This window comes from Lipophrys pholis, assembly GCF_963383615.2.
Source record: "Lipophrys pholis genome assembly, chromosome: 12".
In the NCBI taxonomy this organism is placed as follows: domain Eukaryota; kingdom Metazoa; phylum Chordata; class Actinopteri; order Blenniiformes; family Blenniidae; genus Lipophrys; species Lipophrys pholis.
The window spans coordinates 21,751,083-21,776,041 of NC_137641.1; the positions used below are offsets into that span (position 1 = coordinate 21,751,083).

Consider the following 24,959-nt stretch of genomic DNA (forward strand, 5'->3'; position numbering starts at 1 on the left):
CTAGACATGCTCATTTATTACTACAAGCAATATGAAAGGGAATTACTGTAGACATTTGTTGTTCAGTGTTGACTCTTCAATTTGTGCTTGGCATGGTCTACTGCAATGCAAAGTTCTCTTTCAAGTGTACTACACTAATGCTAGACTTGCCAAGATTTACCCTTCTGTCAGGGACAGTTGCAACAGGTTCATTCAATCACCTGCTAATCACACGCATATGTTTTGGTCATGTCCTAGTCTTGTTGGTTTTTGGCATCAGGTCTTTCACACACTGTCGGTGGTGCTTGACCTGGACCTTGACCCGGACCCATGCACGGTTCTTTTTGGATGCCCTCCCCTCTCTATATCGAGCTTGCCGGCAGCTAAATGTCGTGTAATGGCCTCATCAACGCTACTAGCGAGACGTCTTATCTTATTTAAGTGGAAACATGCCTTCCCTCAACGCATAATAGTTGGCTTCATGAGGTTCTGACCCATATTAAATGGGAAAAGATGAGATTTTCACTTTCTGGCGACCCTTTATGGAATATTCAGATAAACACACGATCCACCCTGACAGATCCCCCCTTTTATTGTATCTATTTCTTTTATTCATCATTTCTTTTTCCTATTTTTATATTTCTGTGTGTGTGATAATGACATGTATGTATCACTCTTATGATTAGTTTTGTGTCTATTCCAAATTTCTACAGTAATTTCCTTTCATATTGCTTGTAGTAATAAATGAGCATGTCTAGTATTGTACTGTAGTGAAATAAGGAGTAAACCTATAAGGAATTCATTTTTATGGCCAATTGAAAACAGGCAAGAGACCATTACTTTCGATGGTCAGATCCTATGTTTAACAGCAATTTACTCCAAATTTCTACAGTAATTTCCTTTCATATTGCTTGTAGTAATAAAGGAGCATGTCTAGTATTGTACTGTAGTGAAATAAGGAGTAAACCTATAAGGAATTCATTTTTATGGCCAATTGAATACAGGCAAGAGACCATTACTTTCGATGGTTAGATCCTATGTTTAACAGTAATTTACTCCAAATTTCTACAGTAATTTCCTTTCATATTGCTTGTAGTAATAAAGGAGCATGTCTAGTATTGTACTGTAGTGAAATAAGGAGTAAACCTATAAGGAATTCATTTTTATGGCCAATTGAAAACAGGTGAAAGACCATTACATTCGATGGTCAGATCCAAGTTTAAAAGCAATTTACTCCAAATTTCTACAGTAATTTCCTTTCATATTGCTTGTAGTAATAAAGGAACATGTCTAGTATTGTACTGTAGTGAAATAAGGAGTAAACCTATAAGGAATTCATTTTTATGGCCAATTGAAAACAGGTGAAAGACCATTACATTCGATGGTCAGATCCAAGTTTAACAGCAATTTACTCCAAATTTCTACAGTAATTTCCTTTCATATTGCTTGTAGTAATAAAGGAGCATGTCTAGTATTGTACTGTAGTGAAATTAGGTGTAAACCTATAAGGAATTCATTTGAATGGCCAATTGAAAACAGGCAAGAGACCATTACTTTCGATGGTTAGATCCTATGTTTAACAGTAATTTACTCCAAATTTCTACAGTAATTCCCTTTCATATTGCTTGTAGTAATAAAGGAGCATGTCTAGTATTGTACTGTAGTGAAATTAGGTGTAAACCTATAAGGAATAAAGTTTTATGGCTAATTGAAAACAGGCGAGAGACCATTACTTTCGATGGTCAGATCCAAGTTTAACAGCAATTTACTCCAAATTTCTACAGTAATTTCCTTTCATATTGCTTGTAGTAATAAAGGAGCATGTCTAGTATTGTACTGTAGTGAAATAAGGAGTAAACCTATAAGGAATAAAGTTTTATGGCTAATTGAAAACAGGCGAGAGACCATTACGTTCGATGGTCAGATCCAAGTTTAACAGTAATTTACTCCAGATTTCTACAGTGATTTCCTTTCATATTGCTTGTCGTAACAAATGAGCATGTCTTCTATTGTACTGATTCAGATTAGGTGTAAACCTATAAGGAATTCATTTTTATGGCCAATTAAAAACAAGGGTTAAAGGGTTTATTTTCACTTTTGTGTCTGTACAGATATTGCATTCGATCCATCCATCCGTCCGTCCAATTATTTTGTCACTCTGTCTTTCTGTCTGTCTATCGCTGCTTCTTGGGCTTTTATTTTGAAGGGTTCCCTTTCAGCATTGCGGCCGCACGCTCGCTTGTGTTTTACCGTAAAGGCGCTTTTAAAAGAGCAGCAAGAAACAAGTGCGGGCTCAGTTGACGCTGTTTCAGCGAACGCCGGCTCACTTGACGGCAGTGTAATTTGGCACCAACACAGTCCACTGAAAATAAATTTAAGCAGCTTTTTTTTTTTGTTTACTAATTTTAAAGCTTGATTTGAACCTCCGCAGGTTGTGATGACCATTTAATTGTAGGGGTTTGCTGCCATTTAATTGGTGCGACATGCACTTGAGTATGTGCTTGAAAAGTACATGTTGCAAGTCCAGTTACGTTTTCATAAATAATTAAACATACACAAAATGCATTAGAACAAACAACACGGGGAGTCCCTTGTCTCTGTTTAGACATTACAGCTATTACAGTGAGAAATAGGGAACGTTAGTGAAAGGTTTTTACTCAGCAATATTTCACACAAGTCTTATTAACATGTACCACACTGACCGGCATGAGTGAATAGTGATACCAATGACAACGCAATCACGTTTCATGGCTTAGTGAGTGATAGATAAATCAATGGATTTTGCGAGTTTTGGCACCACCTGGTGGTGAAACTCTCACAGTACAATCTATCTATGCCCTGTTTGCAACCAAAAGCAGAACAATACAGTAATAGTAGAAAATTGAAAGATATTTCTGGTGAAACCCTTATATGAATTATGTGCAAAGCAATAACACAACCAGCTGTTAAATACGTAGTCAAATGGAAGATCAGGACAATGCACACAACGTGAAACTATGGACTGGTCACTTCTGTGGAGAATTCTCAGTCAATTCTTTTTATTTTATTTTATGGAACTCTTGTATATTTGTCAAACTATAACAAAAAAATTCAAAGATTGAGTTTACACTCAATACTCTCAATAAATATTCAGCTGTTTGTCGTGACCTGCTTTTCTCACTCTTTGTAACTAACCTCTGGACATAATGCATATTTAGCCGGTCCCTTTATAAAGAATTCATCGCTGTACCTTGCTTCTTATTTATGCAGGATGTCACTTCCTGAAAGGTAGAAATGATTATTCTAGAAATAACTCTATAATGGAACCTCTCTGTGTGACGGTGATCTATTCTTCATAAAACGAACACAAATGACAAAGCTGAAGCATCGGATATGCAAACCCCCCCCCCAAAAAAAAAACAAGTTCACAATTCGACTTTCTTTTCAAAGAAATGAATTCTCTAGACTTAATTTAAAATGTATCCAGTTTAATTTTCTTGAGTTGAATATGTACACTTTTAATTCCATCGTTTGCCTCAGGCAGTGAGCAGTAACTGTATAATAGATTTACAAAGCAAATACTGACATAGTATTTTGTCAAGGCATGTTCCAGCATCAACATAAGCTTCAAAATACACAATATTGTTCCACATAAAGTATGAAATCATCATTCACTTAATAATTATTTTGTCCAAGAATCTGAAAAAAAATATTTGTGTTCTCTTGTAGGTGACAATAAGAAATACAATCAGCAGTTCTCATAAATGCATTGAAAGGGAGTAGCAGCCAGAGCGAGAGAACTCAAAAAGCAAAAATAAAAATAAAAATATAGACTTCTTTTACGGATTGACTTTCAAGGAACCAAATATTTTAAGGCAATAAAAACACGCGTCGTGTATTTTGGCAGTGTCTGCCCGTTTCAACTGTCATTTTTGTTTTGCTCCTGTGAGTCATCCAGCCTCTACACGACAACAATATGTGGTTCATCCGGAGATATTTTCTTCTGCTTGAAGGCATCGGAGGACATAGAGAATCACTTGATAGCAGAAAATGTACTGGTCCTGCAAAGAGCAAAAGAAAGGAAATGTGTGAGAAAGCATGCGGGCAAGAGGGATGGATTGTCACTTTTGTTAAGATACTCGACGCTGGAATCACCTCTGTTTGGACCATTCCCTGTCGCTGAAGCCTCATATTTCGTACAACATCTGAAATATCAAACTGCAGAAAGACGTCCGTCAGACTGGGGTGAATTTACAGATGCTTCCTTGGGAAAAGCTTTACATCAGTGATACTTACATCAGCGTCTTTACTGACGAGACCCAGAACCACGTCTATACATATGAGGGTCCCTGAGCGACCGATTCCTGCGCTGCAGTGTGTGATGATCGGCCCCGACCGATGCACGTGCCTCATGTAGGATATGAATGTGAGCAGCTGCTCGGGTTGTGAGGGCGTTCCATGGTCGGGCCATCCGGTGTAGTTTAGATGCGTAACATGCTGGATTTCATTTGTCTGCAGACAAGAGGAGCTCTCATGTTTACCTGGCCACGTGGAGGGTGTAATAACACCTTCAAGTATGAATAAAAAAATTTTTTAAAAAAAAGGGTGAGAAATCTCTTTAATCTGACCTGTACGTCTTTGACCTCGATGAGCCGGATGACAAAGTTATCCAGATGTTGGACTTTGATGAGCGTAATCTGCAACCTGTCGTCGACCATCTCCGCCGTCCTCGGCGTGTCGGGCCAGTACCGCTGGCACTTCACCTTCCCCCCTTCGACCTCCTGTGTCATCATGGCAATCACGTTGGACTTCTGCTCCCAGACCATTTGCCAAAAGTCGCCCAGAGTGGTGGGTAAAGGTCCCTGACAGGCGATGTACAAGAAGTTCTCGTCTTTTACTGGCATCTTGATGAAGTTGGCGTTGATGTAGCCTCCATCATTGCCGAGCATGACTCGAGTCGTATCGACTGGGAAGGAAACGTGAAATAGATCATGTTTCACTCAATACCGACGGAAAAAAAAAACTTTGGTCGAAATGATGACAAAAGAACAATATTATGAAGTCCGACACACAACAGAGACAACTAACAAAACATTTTCTTACAGGGAACGATATTCTTGTAGCGGTTCTTTTTCTTGTTCTCCTTGGTCTGACCGATCAAGCAGTCATCCAGTGGCTGCAGGTTCTGAAGATTCTACGGGCGGAATGATTCAGTTATTCAGAAAGAAAACAAACCACATCGATTCGTTCATTCAACAATTCAGAACTATTTCAGGTGTCGTACTTCAAACTCCTGCAGGGGGACTTTCTGCTCCAGAAGGCCTCTCATCATACGGACCACACTGTTGAGCTTCGGTCCTGTGTACTGGCCGTCGGGCACCACTTTGACGAGGGGCAGAGAGGTGAGCTCGTCCTCTGTGACGATTGGGCCGTCTGTGCAAACGCAAGTCATCCGCACATATAACACTTTACACTTGTTGCGCACAAACATTAAAACACCGACACGAAGAAGAAAAATCTCAAGCAGCCTGATTATACACTATTGCTGCACCCATTCCCATCAGCTCTCATTTTCATGATCAGGCTAACAGTTGTTGGCAGATTTAAAACTAAGATCTAAAGATCATGGAAAGTTGGTGTTACCGTCTCTGGACTTGGAGTTCATGGTTTCTATCGGCAGCTCATCGCTTCCCCATGTGATTTCATCTTCCTCCGGCTGACCAGCGCTCATCTGCAGATAGCTGGCAATACAACACAAACAGGAAATAGCCGTCTCAGTATCATGTGTATTATTCTAATTGTACTTAATTAGGAAAAAACAGGTACATCTCACTTTTCACTCCTTGGGTCATCAACACTCTCCTCTTGCCACATCATTTTCCGGGAACTCTGATGATTGAAGGAGAACTCGAGTTAAATGAGTCAGAAAGCACAAATAACCAGCAATAGGTCGGACAAATATTTTTGGAGGGTTTGACTTGTACCCGAGGAGAATCTTCCGGTAACGAAGAGCCGTCACAGTCTGTGTCCTCAGAAAGCTCCGCGCTCTGCTCCGTCTCTCCTCTCTGCTCCAGTGGGCCGTCGTCGTAGTCTGAAACACGGCAGGTTCACAAACACGTCACAACATTGTTCTGGGGATACATTTACTCCTTTCTGCCGACTGCATTTGTACCTATTGGCGGTATGGAAGGGAAGCCTGCAGATTTGAGATTATCATGCGGTGTGAACAGCTTAGACTTGACTCCACTGTCCTCACTCAGATCTGAAAACAACAGGAAAGAGCTTTGTCCAGTGAGAAAAAATGGCTGAAATGCACCGAGCTATTAACCAAATACAAGATGGACGGTTTCATTTGAATAAAATACTCAATCATCACACTTTCTTCAAAGCCTTCACTTGTACCTGTGTTGCCATTGCACTTGTCTGAGTTGATGGGTAGATAGGCCAGGTATGTGTTTGGGTTCTGGTCCGGAGGTCTGGACACTATAAGATGGACCAGGCCTTTAGCTTTACGGATAGTGGTGACAGCTTTGGTGTGGGACACGCCCGTCATTAGTTCTTCATTCACCTACAAGTTCAACAAAGTTAGAATTAAACAAAGGAACTTAAGTTTGATGTTCATTCACAAACAGCTTCGCTAGATTCCACATTTAGTTGCATTAGGTTTCAGGCGTGAATACAAGTCGTAATAAAAGGTACATTTGTGGATGTAGAGTCGAGGTCTGAGCGCTAAATGTTAAACGATGCTCACTTTAAGCAGCCTGTCGCCGACTTGCAGCTGTCCCGAGGACTCGGCCACTCCTCCTGGTGTGACAGACTTCACGAAGATTCCCCGCTCCCCTCCAATCACAGAGAAACCCAGGCCTCCTGATGGGGGCTTCTCCAGATCCAGCTTCAGGATCTCCTCCTGCATATTTGGCAAACAGGAATGCAATCTCTTTTAATGCAAAACTTTTGTAAATTCTTGCAAAGAAAACAAAGCGGAAATGCAAAAGAAGGAAAAATAGATATTGTGTAACCATTTGCCATTAACACACCACTTACATTCCTCTAGCATTTGCTTTTCAATAAAATAGATTACAAAGCAATGAAATAAGAATAAGTCACCTCTAAAGGTGCAGCAAGACCCTCAGCATCTCTTGAATCTTCCCCTTTAAAACCTAAAACACAAAATACATTTTCAACTGTAGGCAAGATAAAGTACATTAAATACACAAAATGGTTCTAAGATGCACAACGAACCATTCACGTTGGATGAGACATTTGGGTTAAGGTTGTTGTTGAGAAAAGTGACACTTCTCTGCTCTGGAAAAACAGGCTTTCCATCCCTGTCGGAAAAACAAACCCAAAAAGATTTCTTATTGTGTGTGTGTGTATTCTGAATGATTTGTCTGTAGTGATATTGGAATACAAAACACGGGGACAGTAAAAACAAATCCTGCACGTGTTTAAATGACTGAACTTTGTTGGTTCGCACTACCTTGTGGCCTTCAGCGTGAGTTCATTGAGGGAGAGCTCCAATAGTCGGGTGCTCTCGCTCAAAGTTAGATCCTGAGTCGGAGCACCGTTAATGTAGTGGATGAGATCAAGTGGCCTGAGGCTCTCTTCCTTGGAAGCCAACGAACCCGGCAGGATGTCTTTCACAAATAAGACCCCATATGGACTGTCACTTCCACCGTCCAGGACCAATCCTGAGGAAAGAAAGAAGTGAGATTCTTCAAATCAGACATTTATGACAACGACCAACAAAATATCCAGATCATTTCAGTGAGCCAACAAACGCGCTGCACATTAAAGACATAGCACACACTCCGGGGATGTTATTTCCTACCCAGTGGCTCCTGGTTGTTTTTGAACCAAATGTCAGGCAGCAGGTGGGCCTCTATGGGGGGTTTGGGCGCCTCCAGGACTCTGCCAACCACTAAGTCAACCACCCGCGGAGCGGCACGCACAAGACTGACCACTTCAGTGTGCCCCATGTTACTCACATCTGTGGCGTTCACCTGAGAGAAAAGGTCAATTCATTACAGATATAAAGAAGTACTTCAACTATATTAGAAAACAGAGTCCAACTTTACATTTAAGATGTAAAGGAGTTTGTTATCTAAGGCTTAGAGCTAAAGAAAAGCTTATTTCAGAATACTGTAATATTTTGACACATGGAAGGAATTCCTACTGTAATCATTCGGTCCCCGGGTCGGAGCCTCCCATCTCCTCTGGCTGGATCTTGGACGATGTCATGAATATAACAGCCATGATCGTTACCTTTGGTCAGGGTGAAGCCGAGACTGCCCTGTTCTGATTTCACCAGAGAGATCCTGAGCTCCACTTCCTGCCAACAAACAAGCATCTCAGTTACATTGATCACAAGTGGGATGCAAGAGATTTCCTAGAATTTGAAACGGCATTCAGACAACTTCTTACCGGGGCAAATTCATCCACTTCCTGCCCATTGCCAGACATTGTGAGGTTTAAGGGCAGAGGCAGTGGAGGAGGAAGAGGATCAGGGCTCGGAGCGGAGGCAGATGGCATTAAAAGTAGAGAGGGTGACTCTAAATCAGCAGCCCCAGGGGAGGAAAAATCCCTATCCAAAAAAATAAAACAAACAAAAAACACCAGAGAAAAATCATCTACAAATCTTTTAAATAAAAAAATTAAAAAATTATAAAAATAAAAAAATAAATATCTATATATATATACATGTATATATATATATATATATATACACTTGCAATGACAAAATGCATCACGAGCGGTGGTCTGATATAATTTTCAAATCAAATACCGGCTGCTGATGTCTGATCTTGGCAGTGACATGTTTGGGGTATAGAACGGAGAGTGAAAGGTGTTGTCCAGCTCTCCACTGCTGTTGTAGGGTCCCTGTCCCATGTTGCTACTGGGCGTCTGGTACACGCTGCCCTCCCAGGTCTGTCTGCTGTTCTCCAGTGTGTGCAGGCTGAAGGCCTCCTCCACCTCCTCGTCCCCATCCGTGCTGTCGCTGTAGCTGTTCTGTCTTACAGGGGTTTTGTGCAGTAGCCTCTCCAAGGCGTCCTCCACAAGTCCCTGTTTCCTGCTTTGTTGAGGCGAGGGGATGGTGCCGACATACAGGCTGGACTCTGCCTGGGTCACTGGCTCCTTTCTGGGTGATGACATGGGTGTCTGGGGGGGGGTACAATGACATTTGATTTGGATTGTCAATACTTATTTCGATGTAACACAAGGGTTTTTATAATACTTTTTTTTTTATGAACTAACCAAAAGTGAAGAGTCCATCTCAGGAAGGATGCCGTGTTTAGGTCGACACAGGAGCAGCGTCACCTCCTGTCCTGTTCCCCGCAAGGCTGATATGACCTCCTATGTGCCCACAAAAGGTTGGACAGACAACACAACATCAAGTATGATGTCAAACAACTCAATTTCCATCTATATTATCCCAGAAACAAGGAAGAGAGGACAAACTGACGGCTCTATCACATACATGTTGTGAAAGTCCTTTTAGGGGAGTTTGATTAACCCGTAGGATGACGTCGCCCACGTTGATGCGGCCGCTTTCTGCAGCCGGCTGGCCGGGGAAGAGTTTTTTAACCCGCACCATGCTGCAGCCAGGGGGTTCCCCGGGGATGTTCTCCTCTCGACTGAAACTGAAGCCCAGCCCAGACGTGTTCTTCAGCAAGCAAACGTCAAACACATTATCTGCAGAGGACAACAGACAAGCATGTACATGACGTGTAAAATCCAGACGTGATGAGAAGTTCATGGTGTGTGTGTTGCCGAGCCAGGCTCTGGGACCACATGCGGAACTTCTGGTTATGAAGTTGCTTCCCTACTTCTTTATTCCTTTCGTCATTCGTTTCCACAGAAATTATTAACAAGGACTCATAAGTTGTAGTTCAAGGAAACACATTTTGTCAGTTGAAGAACTGAAAGAATATTTCACTATTGTGTCCACTTAGGGATGTTTGAAAGAGCTAATCAGTTAAATGCAACATAAATAAGATTCTAAGTATAAATAACAACACTATACATACACACTAAAAACTATATGTAGATAAATGTATAAGAAAAATACATTTTGAAGCTTTAGACAAATTGCGATTGACCAGATGGTATTAGTAGCAGTTATCAAATGGATGAAGTAATCTAAATTGAAACACACAGTCAAAAAACAGTTTTAATGTATTTATTCAATAACATAAATTCATGTTCTTGTTCAGGAAGTTTGGTCCATTGCGTTTAACTCGGCAGCCATTCAAGGGGGTGTTTTGGTGTGAGAAACTAAAACACTCTACAGTTTTCAAAACATTTCTGACCTATTAAAACCTTCTAAATATTTTTCCATCTTACTTTAAAGCTCGTTCTTGGCAACACGTTTTCTTCCAGACAAAAATCACCAATTGCTAGACCATGTAAATGCCTCCCACAATCCATCACCCAAATCTGGTGCGCCGTTTCGCCACAGGAGTGAAAACTAAATAACACTGAATAGACTGGTACCAAACTATGCAATGTCAACATCAGCTTGCAGCACAGCACAACAAGGATGGAAAATAAAGGATTGCGCCGCCACAATTATCCCGTCTGCGGTGCGGGCTGTGAAGTCGAGGGTTTGTGCTTTTTTCGACAAATGAAATTCCTCAACGCTGGGAACAGAATAATTCAGCAATTACCCCCAATTAGTGGATTTCATTGAGTCATGTATGAAACCAGAAACTCAGAACAGACAAACAATATGGACTATGTCATTTTTAGTCAAAGACACTGGTGGGAAAATCCATAAAACACACCCAGAACTAGATACTCAGGTCACTCATCAATGAGCAGGGAAAGAAAACGTGTCTGGTTCTGCAAAAAGACGACACACCTGCCACTCAACCCTTCAAGAGGCTGCAATGTCCCGTTAAGGGTTTCTACATGATGCTCATTTACTTCAACTGATATTATTGGTAGCAAACCTTATCTTTAAGAGTTTTAGTGCAGCATAATTATGTTGTAAATAATCACTTGAATAATGAGAAGAAAACCCGGAGGATGGGATGGCCTCAGGTGACCAGAGAAATATCACAAACTGAAAAACAGAGCCTATCAACAGATTTAAGGGAGACACAGAGGTGTATTAAAAAATCCCATATTGGTACAGTGGAGGCTCTTCTCACCCGGTGTGATGAAGTTGTACTCCGGTTTTTCTTTGACCTCTGGTTGCTTCAATTTGTTCATGTTTTGGTGTTGGTCATTGCCTGCTGATGGCAGCGTGCACTGTGGTGCGACAGGAGCACGGACTCTGTCTGCAAGTGGGTGACCCTTCTCCATCAGCAAATGCACCGTCTGAAGCACAAAGGAAATCAGTTACTCTGCATCCCATAGGGTAATAATTAATAAGTGCAGCATGCAGTTTTATACGAAACGATTCGTCCTCCCTCACCTGGCCGGTGTCTCGGAGAACCTCTACTGCTTGTTGATGCGTGGCTCCCTCCAGACTTCTCCCATTGACGGCCACCACTCGATCACCTGACCGAAAAGACAGAGGCATTCAGATATTTCTCAACTGAATGAGAGTTCATTGCCTAGTCTTCCTATTAATGTCCCGTTTTCACATCAGTACATGATCACCTTTCTGTATCCTTCCATCAAGCTCGGCAGCACCTTTTGGTATAATGGCTTTGACGTAGACGCCGCCATGTCGGACCGTTGTATTGACACCTCCCTGAAAAAAGAGAGAGGGACTTTAATCCTATTGAGTGAAACAGTTTATTGTATAAATTCTGTAGGGAGAGATTGTAGATGTAAAGGTATTTCTGTTATTTTGAGTTTAATTGCTAAATGAAAAATGCTTTGTTTTTATTGTGGCTTCAGAATTCAAGTATTGGGAAGTTACAGTTAACATTTTTAACCAATCACATTAAAATGCAGTTATAAAAATGACCAAACTTCAGGTTGGATCTTACTACAGATTGGATTTATGGTAATAAAAGTAGACAGTGTACAATGACAGACAGGTTTTTGTGATGTCGTATCGACACCGCAAAAGTTTCATATGCAAAAATACTTATGCCCTAACAACAATCAGCAAATTGTTCCTTTTGTCTTGTTGACAAACAGTATAGAAGCCTAAATCGAGGTTTAATATTCTGAATCTTTCAAACCAACAATTAAACAAAACATTTATCATTTTAAAAATGTGATTCACTTGTAAATGAAAAGCGTTTGCTTGATGTTATGGATACCATTATTGCATGTTAATCATTGACACTGTGGTAACATTTCTGTCAATTCAATCAAGATAGATGATAAATTGCATCCAATTATAAATTTGATAATCAGATTAATACAACATTGTTTGAGCCAAATTAAATTAGACTTGACAGAAAAAGGTAAACAGTTGAATGATTTGTTGTTGAAGGTTATGATCCCACAGAAATAAATGAACCCATGCCAATCAATGTTCAACGTCCCTGAGAGACAAATTATATTAGTGGCACTCCAGTTAATCACTCTGTACATCAGCAGTAAACATGTACTACAGTCAGCACAAAGTAAAGCTATTGCCCATTTCTGCTTTCAGCAGTTATGTTACGTATCGTAAACGTACTCAAAATACTGTGCGACTTTATTACAGTAAAAACAAACAAAAAAAAACACCAACTGGTTAAAAGAAAAATAAAGATCACATGCAAAGAGTAAGGTGAACTATTTTTACCACGAGAGCTTCCAACACACGGTGTTAAGAAAGCAAATCATATGACACAAAAACACAATCAAGCCACAGCCACAAGATGGGGGTAAAAGGGGGCGAAACAAAAAAAAGGATGAAAACCTTGCCGAACAGTACCGTGACACTTATGCCCAGGCTGCTGTCTAGTTTAGACAGCGCAATGTCAAATAGTTCTCCAGGATGGAAACCATTGACAACTGGGGCATTACCATTTAAATTTTCCATCAAGTGTTCCTGCAAACAGAGAACAGGGTATTAAGGTGAATGATCACAAGCCGGAACATGCAGAAAGAAAAAGCGTGAGCGTTTAAGAGCAATTTGGTAATGCCAAGAGCAAAACGAGCAGATGCTGTGACACATTCGAGGACAATCATGCAGTGTCCGGGTAAAACAAAAATAAAAGCTTCACATTAACATCAGTGAATGCAATGACAGGCACAAGTTAAAAACAAAAGGCAGATAGATGCCAAGCATCCGAAAAATAATAAGTAATGCTTGTTGATAGAAAAAAAAACTTCATACAACGTAAAATAATAAAACAACACATCTCAGTAGCTCTCCTGTTTCAGCTACTACTATGCAGGGCAATGAGTAAAAAAAAACCCACTGACAGCACAGATTTCATAAACACATAGACCACACCTTTTTAACCTTCAGTTTCTCCTGACTACTGGAATAAGTCTCCTCGTCCATGTCTGAATCGCCCCAGTCAGATTGCTCTGTGACTTTGGGAGCCTCAAGCACTTTCGCCTTTCTAGTTTTTGGGGGCAGAGCCGGTGGCGGAGGATCCGAGCCCACGCTTGATTCCGGTCCGTGACATTGAGGAATAGATGCAGCTGGAGCAGCAGCTGTAGCTCTTTCCAAGCACTGCAAAACTCCATTGGCGGACTGTTGGGAGATTTTCGTCACACCGCTCGTCTTAGAGTCCTGAGAATTTGCGCTGCTGTGCTGGTGATCTGGAGAAGAGGCGGATGATAGTGTGCCATGAACAGGAGGGCTGGGGCTTGCTCTTCTTGCGCGCTCCTCTGATGAGGTATCAATGTCTAGCTCTCGTCTCTGGCCAACGTAATGTGAATTAATGGGAAGTTTGGCATCATAAGGACTGAAGCCGGAGGACGGTTCTGTTAAAACAAGGAAATCAGAAGCTATGAACGGGAATGGAACAAAAAAAATAAAAGAATCTCCCCATGAAGTCACACAAAAATGCACTCATTGTCTTTGATTCTACCTTTGTAGAGCCTCTCCTTTGGCTGGGACACCACCAGAGTAACATCATCCGGAGCATTTTGAAGAATATCCACCGCAGAAGCATGAGAGAGTCCCTCTAGGTTTACGTCATTCACACAGATGAGCCGGTCACCTGAATCAACATGATATTCTCTATTGATAATCATCTTTACAACAACAAGAGAAACACTGTAATGGACTTGCGCGGGAGGGAGGGAGGAGTCATACTGGCTTACCAGGCTTGAGGAAGCCATTGAGATCAGCAGGACCCCCGGGAGTGATTGAGCTAATGATAGTACCAAGGTCTGTACGACCAGAGTTCTCCCCTCCCACAACCTGAAACCCTGCACAACATAAACAAGTGCACACCATTAAACACCTAAATATCTACAAGTCGAGACAAATGTACAGGCACCTCGAAATACTTATTCAATTTTTGGATTAGAATGAAAACTCATGGCTACTATTCAATCATATTTTCTTAAGTCAAGTGACATTGTAAGAAATAACTAACTCATATTATGTTTGTTGCATTTACTTCCTAAAAAAACAAAAAAGTACTGTCATATCCCCAAGTATTAGTATATTTAAACCATTTTTAAACAATCCAAATATGTTTACAGACTAAAGGGTTTGCAAGTAAAAAGTTAATGCTATGATTATAATTCTGTCCAGTTATTTTTGGTATATTTGAAAGGGGGATGATACAGTGTATTGTAATTTTGTTCATTGTTAACCTGATTTAAATGTAAACACCTTCAAATTAGAGCTGGGGGTTTGCACTTGAAGCACAACTTGATAAGTTTAGTTTCAAATTCATCACGGTGGTCTACAGATCCCAAAATGTTCAAAGTCCAAATATTTATGGACCCAACTGTAATTTAGAGATTGTATACAAATTGGAAAACCATACATCCATGAACACGAAGGAAGTAAATGCAGTTCACTGTTCTAGAACCTGTCAGCAGAGATGTCCTTTTATTAACTGAAAAAAGAAATATGAACCCTTACCCAGTCCATATTTCACATCTTTCTTCAGGTTTACAGTTGTAACTTCTCTCTCTGGAGATGGCAATGCATTCAGTTTTTTCTTGAGTGAATCTGCAATCAACACAAATAAACATGGCATTACTAACATTTACAGAAATACGTATTACACATGGAACGGTATCTTTTCAGACTCATGCGCTGTGATAAACAGTAAGCTGCTTTATGGGCATTCATACATCTCTACTGCAACTATTAATCAGCCCAGGCAAGCATGCAGTGTCACTGAGGGGCTCCCACTTTAGCACTGTTGACTAATGGGTGTAAAAAGATTGGCTGGGCAAGAAAGAAAGGAGGAGAGTTCAGTGCCAAACATGAAGCTATTTAATTTTGGGGCCAACCCCACAGCTAAGGTCCACAGGCAGGCAGCGGCAGGAGGACAGACACTCAATCCGCAATTACTTAATTCTGTAGAGAACACTAAGATTTGCTTTGAGTTAGTTTGAGTTAGTGTATGGAAAAAAAAACACAGATTCAGGAACATGATAAAGACTGTGAAAAGTGACGTAAGTAAGTAAATGTTTCTTTTATTCTGACTTGGTGCTATATATATATGAATAAGAGAAACTTGCCATTAAGGGAGGCTGGGGTTGACGGCAGGCCAGACGAACTGTGCATGCTGACACCTGGAACAACAACATAAGTGAATAGTAAAGTCTGTCAGACGGCTTCGTGTTTAATACAAAACAGAAAAGTCCAATGTGTTAATTATTAGTCATTGCAAGATCCACACATGGCGAGACCAATCTGTGAAGAGCACACCTGGATAAACACACAAACATAAATCTAACCACAACGTAGATTGACAGTTCAGGATGGAACATTCCCTTCAGTTGTGAAGATTTTAACCCATTTCTCAAAACAAGCCAGAAAGCAAGTTTTGCGCAACAGCTTCTCTCCTGAAACTCAGTGAAAGAGGTGACTCATGTTTCTGTGCATGACAAATAAGAACGGGACAAGACAATACTTGTCACTCTCTTTCTTGAATAATATTTTGATTTTATCAGATTTTCAGCTTTCTACTCTGGAAAGTCTTCATTCTTCGGAGGAACTGGAAGAATACCTATAGAAATCACCACAACCTCTCAAAGTATTATATACTCAAACTCAAATATAACAACACTAAATCTGACTGTACTATGAAATGTTTTTAATACTAATATAATTCAAATCTTGTCATTCACGATGAGCAGTTAAAAACCAGATAAAAGTGTTAATGTGTTGCAATTTTAATCATATCAATATTTTAATTGTGTAACTTATGGTCCTGGTAACTGCTACTGCAGGCTGCTTGTGAAAAAAAAAAAGTTCTGTCCATAATCTAGCCTTTTCCGCACAACAACAATTTGATTCAGGAAAAAAAAACGAGACAAAGTTTTGTTTAAGCCAATTTGGAGAAAATATATTAAACCTGTTGGAAAAACAAATCATCTAGTGGAATACATAATTGATATACATGTCACATGCTGGTCTTAAACTCCACCAGAATTTTAAACAGAGAAATGAAACCGTCAGATACGGATTTATGTTTTTGGCGCTGTAAACCACTAATGTAATGCTTCATTTCCACCATCCTACTCAGGTCAGAATGCTTACCGACTACATACGCTTGGCCAGTGTCCTCAACAGAAGAAGAGTCAGATTCTTTTTTGTTGAGGCTCCAGGCTGGGCTGCTGTGGGACGCCGTGCCAAATGATCTGAGAAGGTCAAAGGGAGAGAAGGTTATCCAGAGAAGGAAACACGTAGAAAAGAGGGTCGCAAGAGTATAAAAAGTTTAGTGTTTAGAAATGTATAAATGCTCTCTTTGACATTGCTTCCTGTGCACTGTTATTTATTTCATGCATAAAGAACGGCAGTCCACATAAAATCACAGTCATCTGTAAAGGTGACACAGGAGAAAAACAAGTTTGCTAATTATAATAGAAGCACAGGATTGTCGGCACAGTAACAGAAAAACACAGACGCAAGGACACACAGCACCCAGAACCACACACATGCTGCCCCCAGAGGATCAATTAAAGGCTGGAGGTGGAGTACCGTGTATCAGTCCTCACCTAGTAACCTGAGCCAATCCTGATGAGAGGCTTCTTACTCTGACATTAAGGACTTTACAGGGAAATCTATGTGTAGCTACACAGTGTGCCTGAATAGAGTTAAGACACCCAAAATATTGCTGTTTCTGCAGTTTAAAGTTAGAAATGCAATCACAATATTTACTAAAATGGTATCACATAAAGTATAAACAAGTACAACTCACTTGTCCTGCGGTTGTGACAGAGAGTCTGTGTCTGAACTTGCTCGCTGATGTTGCTGGAAGTGAAAGGCCATTTGTTTGGGTGGTGGCTGACTCATTCTGCTGTAGGACTGGCCAAGGTATGAATCTGGCACCGGCGGCTCTTCAGACTCTGGCATCTGGCCGAGGTTGTGGTGGGAGCGACTCATCGCTCGCGGATTGGAAAGGATCGTGGAGCCCACTGGATTGAAACCTGGAAAGTGAAGCTCATCTTGGATCCTGGTTGGGCCAGAAGGTGCTTTATGGAGGGCCATCTCCGAGTACGAGATCCTCTTCAGGTGGTCTGGGTTGGAACGTGTCGACAAACTCGGGCCCAGGCTGCCTGAGCTCAGTGTCCTCCCTGTGGCGTCACCGCTCCGGGAGTCAAAAGAATGTTGCAAGCTGCTCAATGGGCTGTTCTCTGATGAGCACAAAATAATAAAACAACCATAAACTTACCAAACAGCTGTTAAATTTTCATATTTGTTGTATAAGACAACATAAACACTATGACTAACACTTAGGTGCAGCAATTAATGGTAAACTGATGATCATATCACGGAGCAGATATCCACTGTTAAGTGTGTGTATGCGTGCCTCTCCTGTTACTGGTATTTAACAGTGTATAAAACAGCTGATCAATTCCATGTTCCTCTACCTAAGTCCTGCAGCTCCTGGTTGTTCTGGCGGGCCTTCATCTGCAGGTGGAACTTGTGCTGATCAGAGCACAGCTGCAGCAAATACTGACAGGTCTTGTTGCTGTCCGTCTGAAACAGGTGCTTAATCCCATCGGAAGTGTTTTGAAGACATATCTTCTTTTTCTTCAGGATAACAAGGTAAACATGTCAGTGAAGTGAGAACCCATGGGCATTTTTTCTTTCTTTCTTTCTTTTTTTAAATCATTTGATGGTTTGATGTCTGAAAATGAAGAGAATCACACATACTGTGAAGGAAATCTTCTTTGTCTCCCTCCAGGGGAACCGGAGCACTGCGGTACGATTTCCATTTAGGACTTCAAAGATGATCACCCCCTTGGAGTAAACACCCAGCATGATGCCTGTCTGGGATCTTTTCTCTGGAAGTACCCGATGGAAGTGGACTCCGTACTCCGTCAGCCTCTGGCAGATCTTTGAGACAAATCCACAAAAAACAGCACTGAAATAGACAGACTGGTGTAGGCGAGACGGAATCTTAAGCCTGAAAATACTTGTCGATGGTTAAAAGGTCATTTGGAGTGTGACTTCTGCAGACAATATGATTACATTTTGTTCAACTTGCATACATACTGAACTACTTCTGCTCCAAAAACTCCTAATAAGGCATTTGTTGGATTTTTCCTAAATTCTAAAATGACGACTGAACAAAAAACAATAGTAGTAAGAACAATAACGGTAGATAGAACTAATGTGTACTCTGCACTTACTAACCTTGAGAAACTCTAACTCTGCTTCAGTTTCTGTTGCTCCGTAGTAGTTGCTGTGAAGTTTCGGCAGCTCCTCCTTTATGGCCGCCTGGTCCACTTTATCCAAGATGGTCACTGGTAGGTAGTGCTCCAATCTGAAATAGGTCTTCCCAAGGAACTGAGGCATTGAGATGAGCAGTGTTATTTCTGGGACCAATATTTATATTTTATTGTCATAAGACTTTTCTCTAGTTTAGACTAAGCAGCTGTTTGTGGAGTGAGTTCTGTTGCTTTTATTAGGCTTTAATGTAAAATGGTCTACATTTTTCTGACTGTTGGAAAATACCAACATAGTTTGTTGCTACTTTGTGTCTTTATAACTTATGACAATGTCGCTGAGAAAAGGGAAACATTTGGGTTGAATCAGGTGACCGCAAAGAAAAGACATCTATACCTCAGGCTGGTAGTCACTAAATTCGGCTTGCAATGCCAGTGAACCCAGCAGCATGGCACTTTCTGGGCTGCAGCGCATCCTTTCCTCCAGGATGTCTTTCCTCATTTGTAGGTAGTACTGATGTTTGGTCATGGCGTGCCTGTTATCCACAGAAAAACACAAGTAGGCAGAGAGACCATTTTGATTTCCTGGAGTGTGATGTGACCGTACAAGGACACAGAGCTGAATAACAATGTGTCAGTTAGGTGTTTTTTTCTCCTAAGGTGTACACTCACTGTATAAGGTTGATGTCATCCAGAAAGAATTTAATGCGTAAAAACAGGCTAAAAGACACATCTGACTTTCTTTTCTTAGGGTCGTCCTTCCATCCGTCTGGAGCCACTTTGGACAATTTGGCATCGAGATCAACGAAGAAAAACTCTTCATCTGCGTGTGAGGGAACAGTCAATCAAGTTAGGTTATCACAGGCTTTTATATTTTTAATAGACATCAGGTGTAAAAAAAAAAAAAAAAAAAAAAATCGATAAGGAACTGACTGGAACCGATATCTGCTTACACTTACTGAGCCACATTTAATAGTTTATGCTTAAAATTTTGTACACATCACCAGTTCCAATGAAAATATTTGCTTTTTTAGGCAAAAGATCCACCATCTGTGACTGAACTGACAAGAACTGACTAATGAAAAGTGCATTGTAAAGCTGTGTCATAAAACGAGTGAGCACATGCTCACACATGCAAATGGGGAGGTATCTGACTCACACATGCAAACGCACAGAAATGTGTGGGGGCAACATACAATACCTCTGAGGTATGCGAGGCCGAAGAGGTGGTGCTCCACCAGCCCGATGTGGGCAACCACCATATCAAAGACGTCTTTACACACTGCCTTGATGTCACAGCTCAGCTCCAGCTTTTGGCTGTTCAGCAGCACAACACCCACCTTCCTCTGCACTTCCTCCACCTTGCCACGTTTCTGGTGTGTAAGAAGACAAAAAGGACATAGTTGTGGTTTAAAGGTCAGGGAAAAACAGAAAAACAAAACGTGAACACATGAATACAGTGGCTTCACGGTAAACAACTTCCTCACCATTATTGAAGAGGGAACGGTTAAGGAAACGCATGGCTCACTGGCCATCCGGACAAACTCCGGTCCGTGGTAGGTCTGTCATTCAGAAACACATCAGATTGTTACTATGAGATCAAAAAGTCTAAAAGAACCAGAAATCCTCTAAAGTTGAAGTACATCAATGTACCACGAACTCACAACAGCAAATCTACCTCAGTACAAAAAGTATGTGTAACCTACCACATATGACAAAATAGAAAAAATATTTAAAATTGTGACTAAAATCACATGATTTATACCGTAGTATTGTAATGTTTATCATTTAATGTAACACATCACCACAGTATGCAATAGAGGAGAGGAAACTCAGACCATATTCAAGCTCCTCCACATGTCCCGCAAACCCATAACGGTGATTAAAATAGTGAGGCCAGAATGAAATATGCATCACAGTCAGCAATTTTTTTCTTGTGAACACAGTATCAACAAGTTTGTTGCCAAATGGCTCACAAGGATTTAAAATTATACATCCATCATCAGATATTGCAATATAAACAAGGCAACAGACAGTCTGTTGCATGTAGGGAGTTCCCCTTCCAGTGTGTGTGTTGAAACAATGCCGTTTGATTACGTTGTGGAATCAGCTGTGTCATGCCTGTGATATATTATGTGCTCTGGAGTGATGGAGGAACCTTTGTCCAAACACATCTTCTTTATTTTCTTAAAAAGGGGGGGGGATAATTCCAAAACATGGATTTTCATTGCACAGAAGTGAACTCACCTTAGTTTTGCGGTGTGGCACAGAAGCGGAGAACAGTGGGTCTTGAAGTTCGAGCATGGTAGGCTGAGGAGGGACCAAGGGTTCATCTGCCGGGTAAAAGTTGGCCCTGGACAGCCTGCTGGCCAGGTGGGCCTGGAGTCGCTGCACCTCCTCCTCCTGCCTCTGGAGGAGCAACTCAGCTCCAACCAGGCCATCATCAGCTGCCCCCTCATTCTGCCTACAGGGAAAAAAGAGGAAGGGGGTGGGTGTCAGAACATTCTAAAAAAGTATAACAGTATAAAACGGAGAGAAAAACAACTGTCATCTGTAAAAGTGTGCTCTGTGATTTTTTATTTTTTAAACAGACTTTGTGTCTCTGTGCTTTGCATGTCTTGTTGCTTGCCTAAATCTCAAAGATACTAAATACTAGCGGGTTTGCTCAGTTGACATTCTGGGAAACAGGGTGAAAACACGTTTTTTTGCCCCGTGAGCAGACAGAGCAACAGCAGGCAGTTCAGGTTTGTAATGCCAGAGATTAGAGAGATAGAGAAAGCTGAATGTGGATGTCACATCAGATGACCTCACTAGTGAAGCATGGGGCTGACCCTGCTTTGTATGTAGCACCAGCTGTGTGTGTGTGTGTGTGTGTGTGTGTGTGTGTGTGTGTGTGTGTGTGTGTGTGTGTGTGTGTGTGTGTGTGTGTGTGTGTGTGTGTGTGTGTGTGTGTGTGTGTGTGTGGTGTGTGGTGTGTGGTGTGTGTGGTGTGTGTGTGTGTGTGTGTGTGGCACAGACGACCAAACAGGACGGGCTTATCTGTAGCTTCCCTGTTTGGTGGAATGTTTTGTGGTGAAGGCACCGATTCTTCAGGGGGCAAAATTAGCCAACTCATGCGGACATTCCGGTTGTAAGCATCAGAGGGCATTTATGTAATATTTCACATCCAAACTTGATTAAATGAATTATTGAGTTTCCTCTCCAACTTTCACCTCAGTGCGGCCAGTAACAGAAACTCTGTTGTTTGCGTGGATACAGAACAGCTGTTTGACTTTTTCATCAAAATCTACAGATTCTCCCATAGACTTGATCTCTTATTGATTTTGTAGAAAATAATACATTTAAGTGTAGGGACCCAATAAGCTTTATGGAATATTTAACTCCATCAGCTCAAACTTTATTGGATCTAGAACACCAGTAAAATCAATATGAATGTCCAAGGATTAACAGGAAGAAAAGGCAACACTGATGCACAACAGCATGTGAGTTTTACCTGCGTCTGAGTGCGTTCTGACTCGTCAGTGACAGGGCATCGTGTTCGGATGAAAGTGCCAGCTGGGAGCCGTACCGTGCCGACTCTCCCGTTTTTTTAGCTGAAAGGAAACAGGAGTGTGAGCTGCACATGCAAACATTTTCTCATCATGAGGCGAAAGACGTCCCACTGTGCCGTGTATGCACCTGCAGAAATGTGCCGGAGCAGTAGTGGAAGAGTATTACAGTCAGGTTGCTTGCATCACAGAAACGGTATGTACAGACGCTAATGACACCTTTATGATGAAATGTATGACAAGTCTACTTTGGAAAAGATGTTTAATAAAGTTCAGTTATTTCAAAATGAAACTGACACTTTCTTCAGTCGTAGGTTTGAACCATTTCTCATTTCAATGTTATACTTTGCATGAATGTTTCACATTTCTATTCATGTAGCTACTTAGATGTATTTGCAGTCAATAAAAACAAAGACATGTGGAGAGGAAGGAAAACAAGTTATTCATTAATCATCAGGTTGTGTTGTGTCTATCTTCTAAATTTAACCTCTTAAGACTATTGTATTCAGGTTGGTTGGAGATATATTGGTAGAGGATTTTCCCCCAAAATTTTCAATGAGTGTGTGTTTCTGCCATTTTATAACTTCAACTCTCAATGTCTGGCAGATATTCAACATCCCTGCAGGTTTTTGATGTTGCAAACATGTGACAAGCTGGCAAATCGTGTATGTAATTTTTACTGTGGAAGCCTTTGTGGGCCCAAGAATGATGAGTATATGAGCACAAAGCTACATTTCTTTTTTGGGGGAATTACTAGTTATCATAAGCATCATAGGAGTTATTATGAGAAGCACACGCACTAAATCCAACCAGAGATGACAGGATAGGAATATAACAGTTAATGAGTTTTCATTAGGCTTTGCTGTGAAACTATGAGGTAAATGTTCCTATAACGTCACAAAATAAATTGTGTATGCATGTATCAAATAACTGTATAATATTATGCACTGAGTGAACACACATCTTATGCATATCAATGCAAAGGACATGATGTACTGTTATCTCATTGGCAACGCCAGGCAGCATCAATAGCAGCACATGGGTTGGAAGTCACAAGAAGAAGGAGCAAATGCCAAGTCATTTATTGTACTCTTTAAATCAAGCTTGACCAGTGAACTTTACAGTCTCAAACTTGCAGTATGTAGCCCTTCTTATTTGGCGAGGCAGACAGGAGCAAATCTGACCAAGAATAAAACATTGCAGTCTGGGGCAAAAAAGAATAAAAAGAAACACAAGACAAATAAAAATAATTGATGAATACCACCAGTTGTTTTAAATCCCCACCTCAACCGAAGGTGCTGCTGGTTTTCCACTTAATTGTATTCACTCTCGCTTCCAGGTATGAGACTTGCCTTAATAGAAACCAGCAGGAGTCTACAGGACTCCTGTCCTGCTGGTTGCAGATGCGTCGCTACTTTTTGACCGTTTCGGTCAGACAAAAAATGTATCCATGGACATCAAGCACTTTTGAAAATTAGATCTATTTTGCTCTTTTATTGCTCCGTCTATTGCAAGCACAGAAACAAGTTGAGTTATGTAGGTGCAGCACCTGCCACCTGTTGTACATAACATCATGCAGTACATCACGTACGACTCCGTGAAAATGGATGAAGGATTCCTCACAGTCCATTACCTTGCCTGTAGTCTGGATCAGAGGAGGCCAACGAGGGGCTTTCACTGGATGAACTGTAATCGCTGTGGTACCTCTGGTGGGTGTGGCCTGGGTCTGAGAACAAAGACAGACTATCGTTACATTTTCGATCACATACAATGCATGCAGTGGTAAACAAAAGAAAGAAAAAGCATCACACAACCTCCATGCAAATTAAACAACTTAAAATGGTTACATGGACTTGTTTGTTGCTTTGTGAATGATGTTAAAAAAAAATGAAGTTGCTTCGTCAGTGTCATACAACACAGACATTAACAAGAAAAAAAATTTCACTTCAAACAGGACCCTGGACAACATATGAACTGATGAACTACTGTTTTCCCTCGTTGGAATTCCCTGCGCAACCTTGTGAGACAGACGGTGACGTTCACCACCCATTAGAATAATAAGAACACAAAGCAGGTATTAGTCATGCTGTTGGTAAACACTCCTGACAAAAAACAGATGTAACAACACAGCAAAGCAGTTTCAGCACAAGTGTCTGCAGGCATGCCTCCCGTCAGGTTAAAGCATTTTTATTGAGGGCGTGAGGTTTTGTTTTGCTTGACTGGGTGAACCACAGCCAATAAAGACCAGCGTACCTCAGGTTTCTTTTTACTTTTCCCAAAGCAGTGCTTCAAAAACTCAGCAAAGAACTACAATGCAGTGGAAACGGGTCGGCATACGCACTTAGTGAAGCCTGAAACGCATCCCTGCGCTTCGCGCATTTCTCTGTATAGCACACAGAACTTGAAAGTCCTGCTCCTCAGTATCAGCTACATAGCTTGAATGCATGGCATTCTCTAGCCAACACTCATTTTAGCACAGAGTTTCACAGTACAACAGAGTTCTCTTTGTAATGATGCATGCCTTATGTAAACATCTTAAGTCAAAGGCATTGTGATCCAGCAGCAACTATATAGTTACTGTCTAGAAAGACTGGTCAGACTTTCACCCAAAAATAGTTCACATTACCATCTATTGGTGAGTCATGGGTTCCTTTGACACAGTGTCATCTCTGGTAGAAAATACTCAGGAGGAGGAGTTTCTTTTGGATTATTTACAGCCATTTACCACTGGCCTGACAC

The 24,959-nt window shown here is 41.1% G+C and overlaps 1 protein-coding gene across 9 annotated transcripts in view; it reads right to left on the bottom strand.

Annotated features, from left to right (window-relative positions):
- Positions 1-3,403: 3,403 nt before the first annotated feature.
- The window catches only part of ptpn13 (protein tyrosine phosphatase non-receptor type 13), a 41,254-nt gene continuing 19,698 nt past the window's right edge, over positions 3,404-24,959 (bottom strand). For 2 of the 9 annotated variants that reach the window (XM_080476338.1, XM_080476345.1), the window contains exons 8-49: positions 23,854-23,946; positions 22,166-22,265; positions 20,920-21,136; positions 20,160-20,234; positions 19,874-20,045; positions 19,345-19,495; positions 19,070-19,208; positions 18,641-18,793; positions 18,158-18,340; positions 17,872-18,034; positions 17,199-17,634; positions 16,538-16,638; positions 15,514-15,567; positions 14,906-14,995; positions 14,131-14,238; positions 13,896-14,027; positions 13,310-13,812; positions 12,770-12,901; positions 11,566-11,659; positions 11,378-11,463; positions 11,112-11,280; positions 9,437-9,651; positions 9,214-9,312; positions 8,744-9,117; positions 8,383-8,542; positions 8,135-8,290; positions 7,790-7,961; positions 7,439-7,649; positions 7,201-7,286; positions 7,066-7,118; positions 6,710-6,865; positions 6,361-6,526; positions 6,131-6,220; positions 5,943-6,049; positions 5,792-5,847; positions 5,602-5,699; positions 5,243-5,391; positions 5,062-5,152; positions 4,587-4,924; positions 4,255-4,470; positions 4,114-4,176; positions 3,428-4,019 (exon numbers count right to left, since the gene is read on the bottom strand). In XM_080476338.1, coding sequence (XP_080332464.1) covers positions 3,942-4,019; positions 4,114-4,176; positions 4,255-4,470; positions 4,587-4,924; positions 5,062-5,152; positions 5,243-5,391; positions 5,602-5,699; positions 5,792-5,847; positions 5,943-6,049; positions 6,131-6,220; positions 6,361-6,526; positions 6,710-6,865; positions 7,066-7,118; positions 7,201-7,286; positions 7,439-7,649; positions 7,790-7,961; positions 8,135-8,290; positions 8,383-8,542; positions 8,744-9,117; positions 9,214-9,312; positions 9,437-9,651; positions 11,112-11,280; positions 11,378-11,463; positions 11,566-11,659; positions 12,770-12,901; positions 13,310-13,812; positions 13,896-14,027; positions 14,131-14,238; positions 14,906-14,995; positions 15,514-15,567; positions 16,538-16,638; positions 17,199-17,634; positions 17,872-18,034; positions 18,158-18,340; positions 18,641-18,793; positions 19,070-19,208; positions 19,345-19,495; positions 19,874-20,045; positions 20,160-20,234; positions 20,920-21,136; positions 22,166-22,265; positions 23,854-23,946 — 6,485 coding nt within the window. In that variant the 3' untranslated portion in view covers positions 3,428-3,941. Of the gene's footprint in view, positions 4,020-4,113; positions 4,177-4,254; positions 4,471-4,586; positions 4,925-5,061; positions 5,153-5,242; positions 5,392-5,601; positions 5,700-5,791; positions 5,848-5,942; positions 6,050-6,130; positions 6,221-6,360; positions 6,527-6,709; positions 6,866-7,065; positions 7,119-7,200; positions 7,287-7,438; positions 7,650-7,789; positions 7,962-8,134; positions 8,291-8,382; positions 8,543-8,743; positions 9,118-9,213; positions 9,313-9,436; positions 9,652-11,111; positions 11,281-11,377; positions 11,464-11,565; positions 11,660-12,769; positions 12,902-13,309; positions 13,813-13,895; positions 14,028-14,130; positions 14,239-14,905; positions 14,996-15,513; positions 15,568-16,537; positions 16,639-17,198; positions 17,635-17,871; positions 18,035-18,157; positions 18,341-18,640; positions 18,794-19,069; positions 19,209-19,344; positions 19,496-19,873; positions 20,046-20,159; positions 20,235-20,919; positions 21,137-22,165; positions 22,266-23,853; positions 23,947-24,959 lie in introns of all 9 variants that reach the window. The other 7 variants (XM_080476341.1, XM_080476340.1, XM_080476339.1 and 4 more) reach the window with 7 other exon arrangements.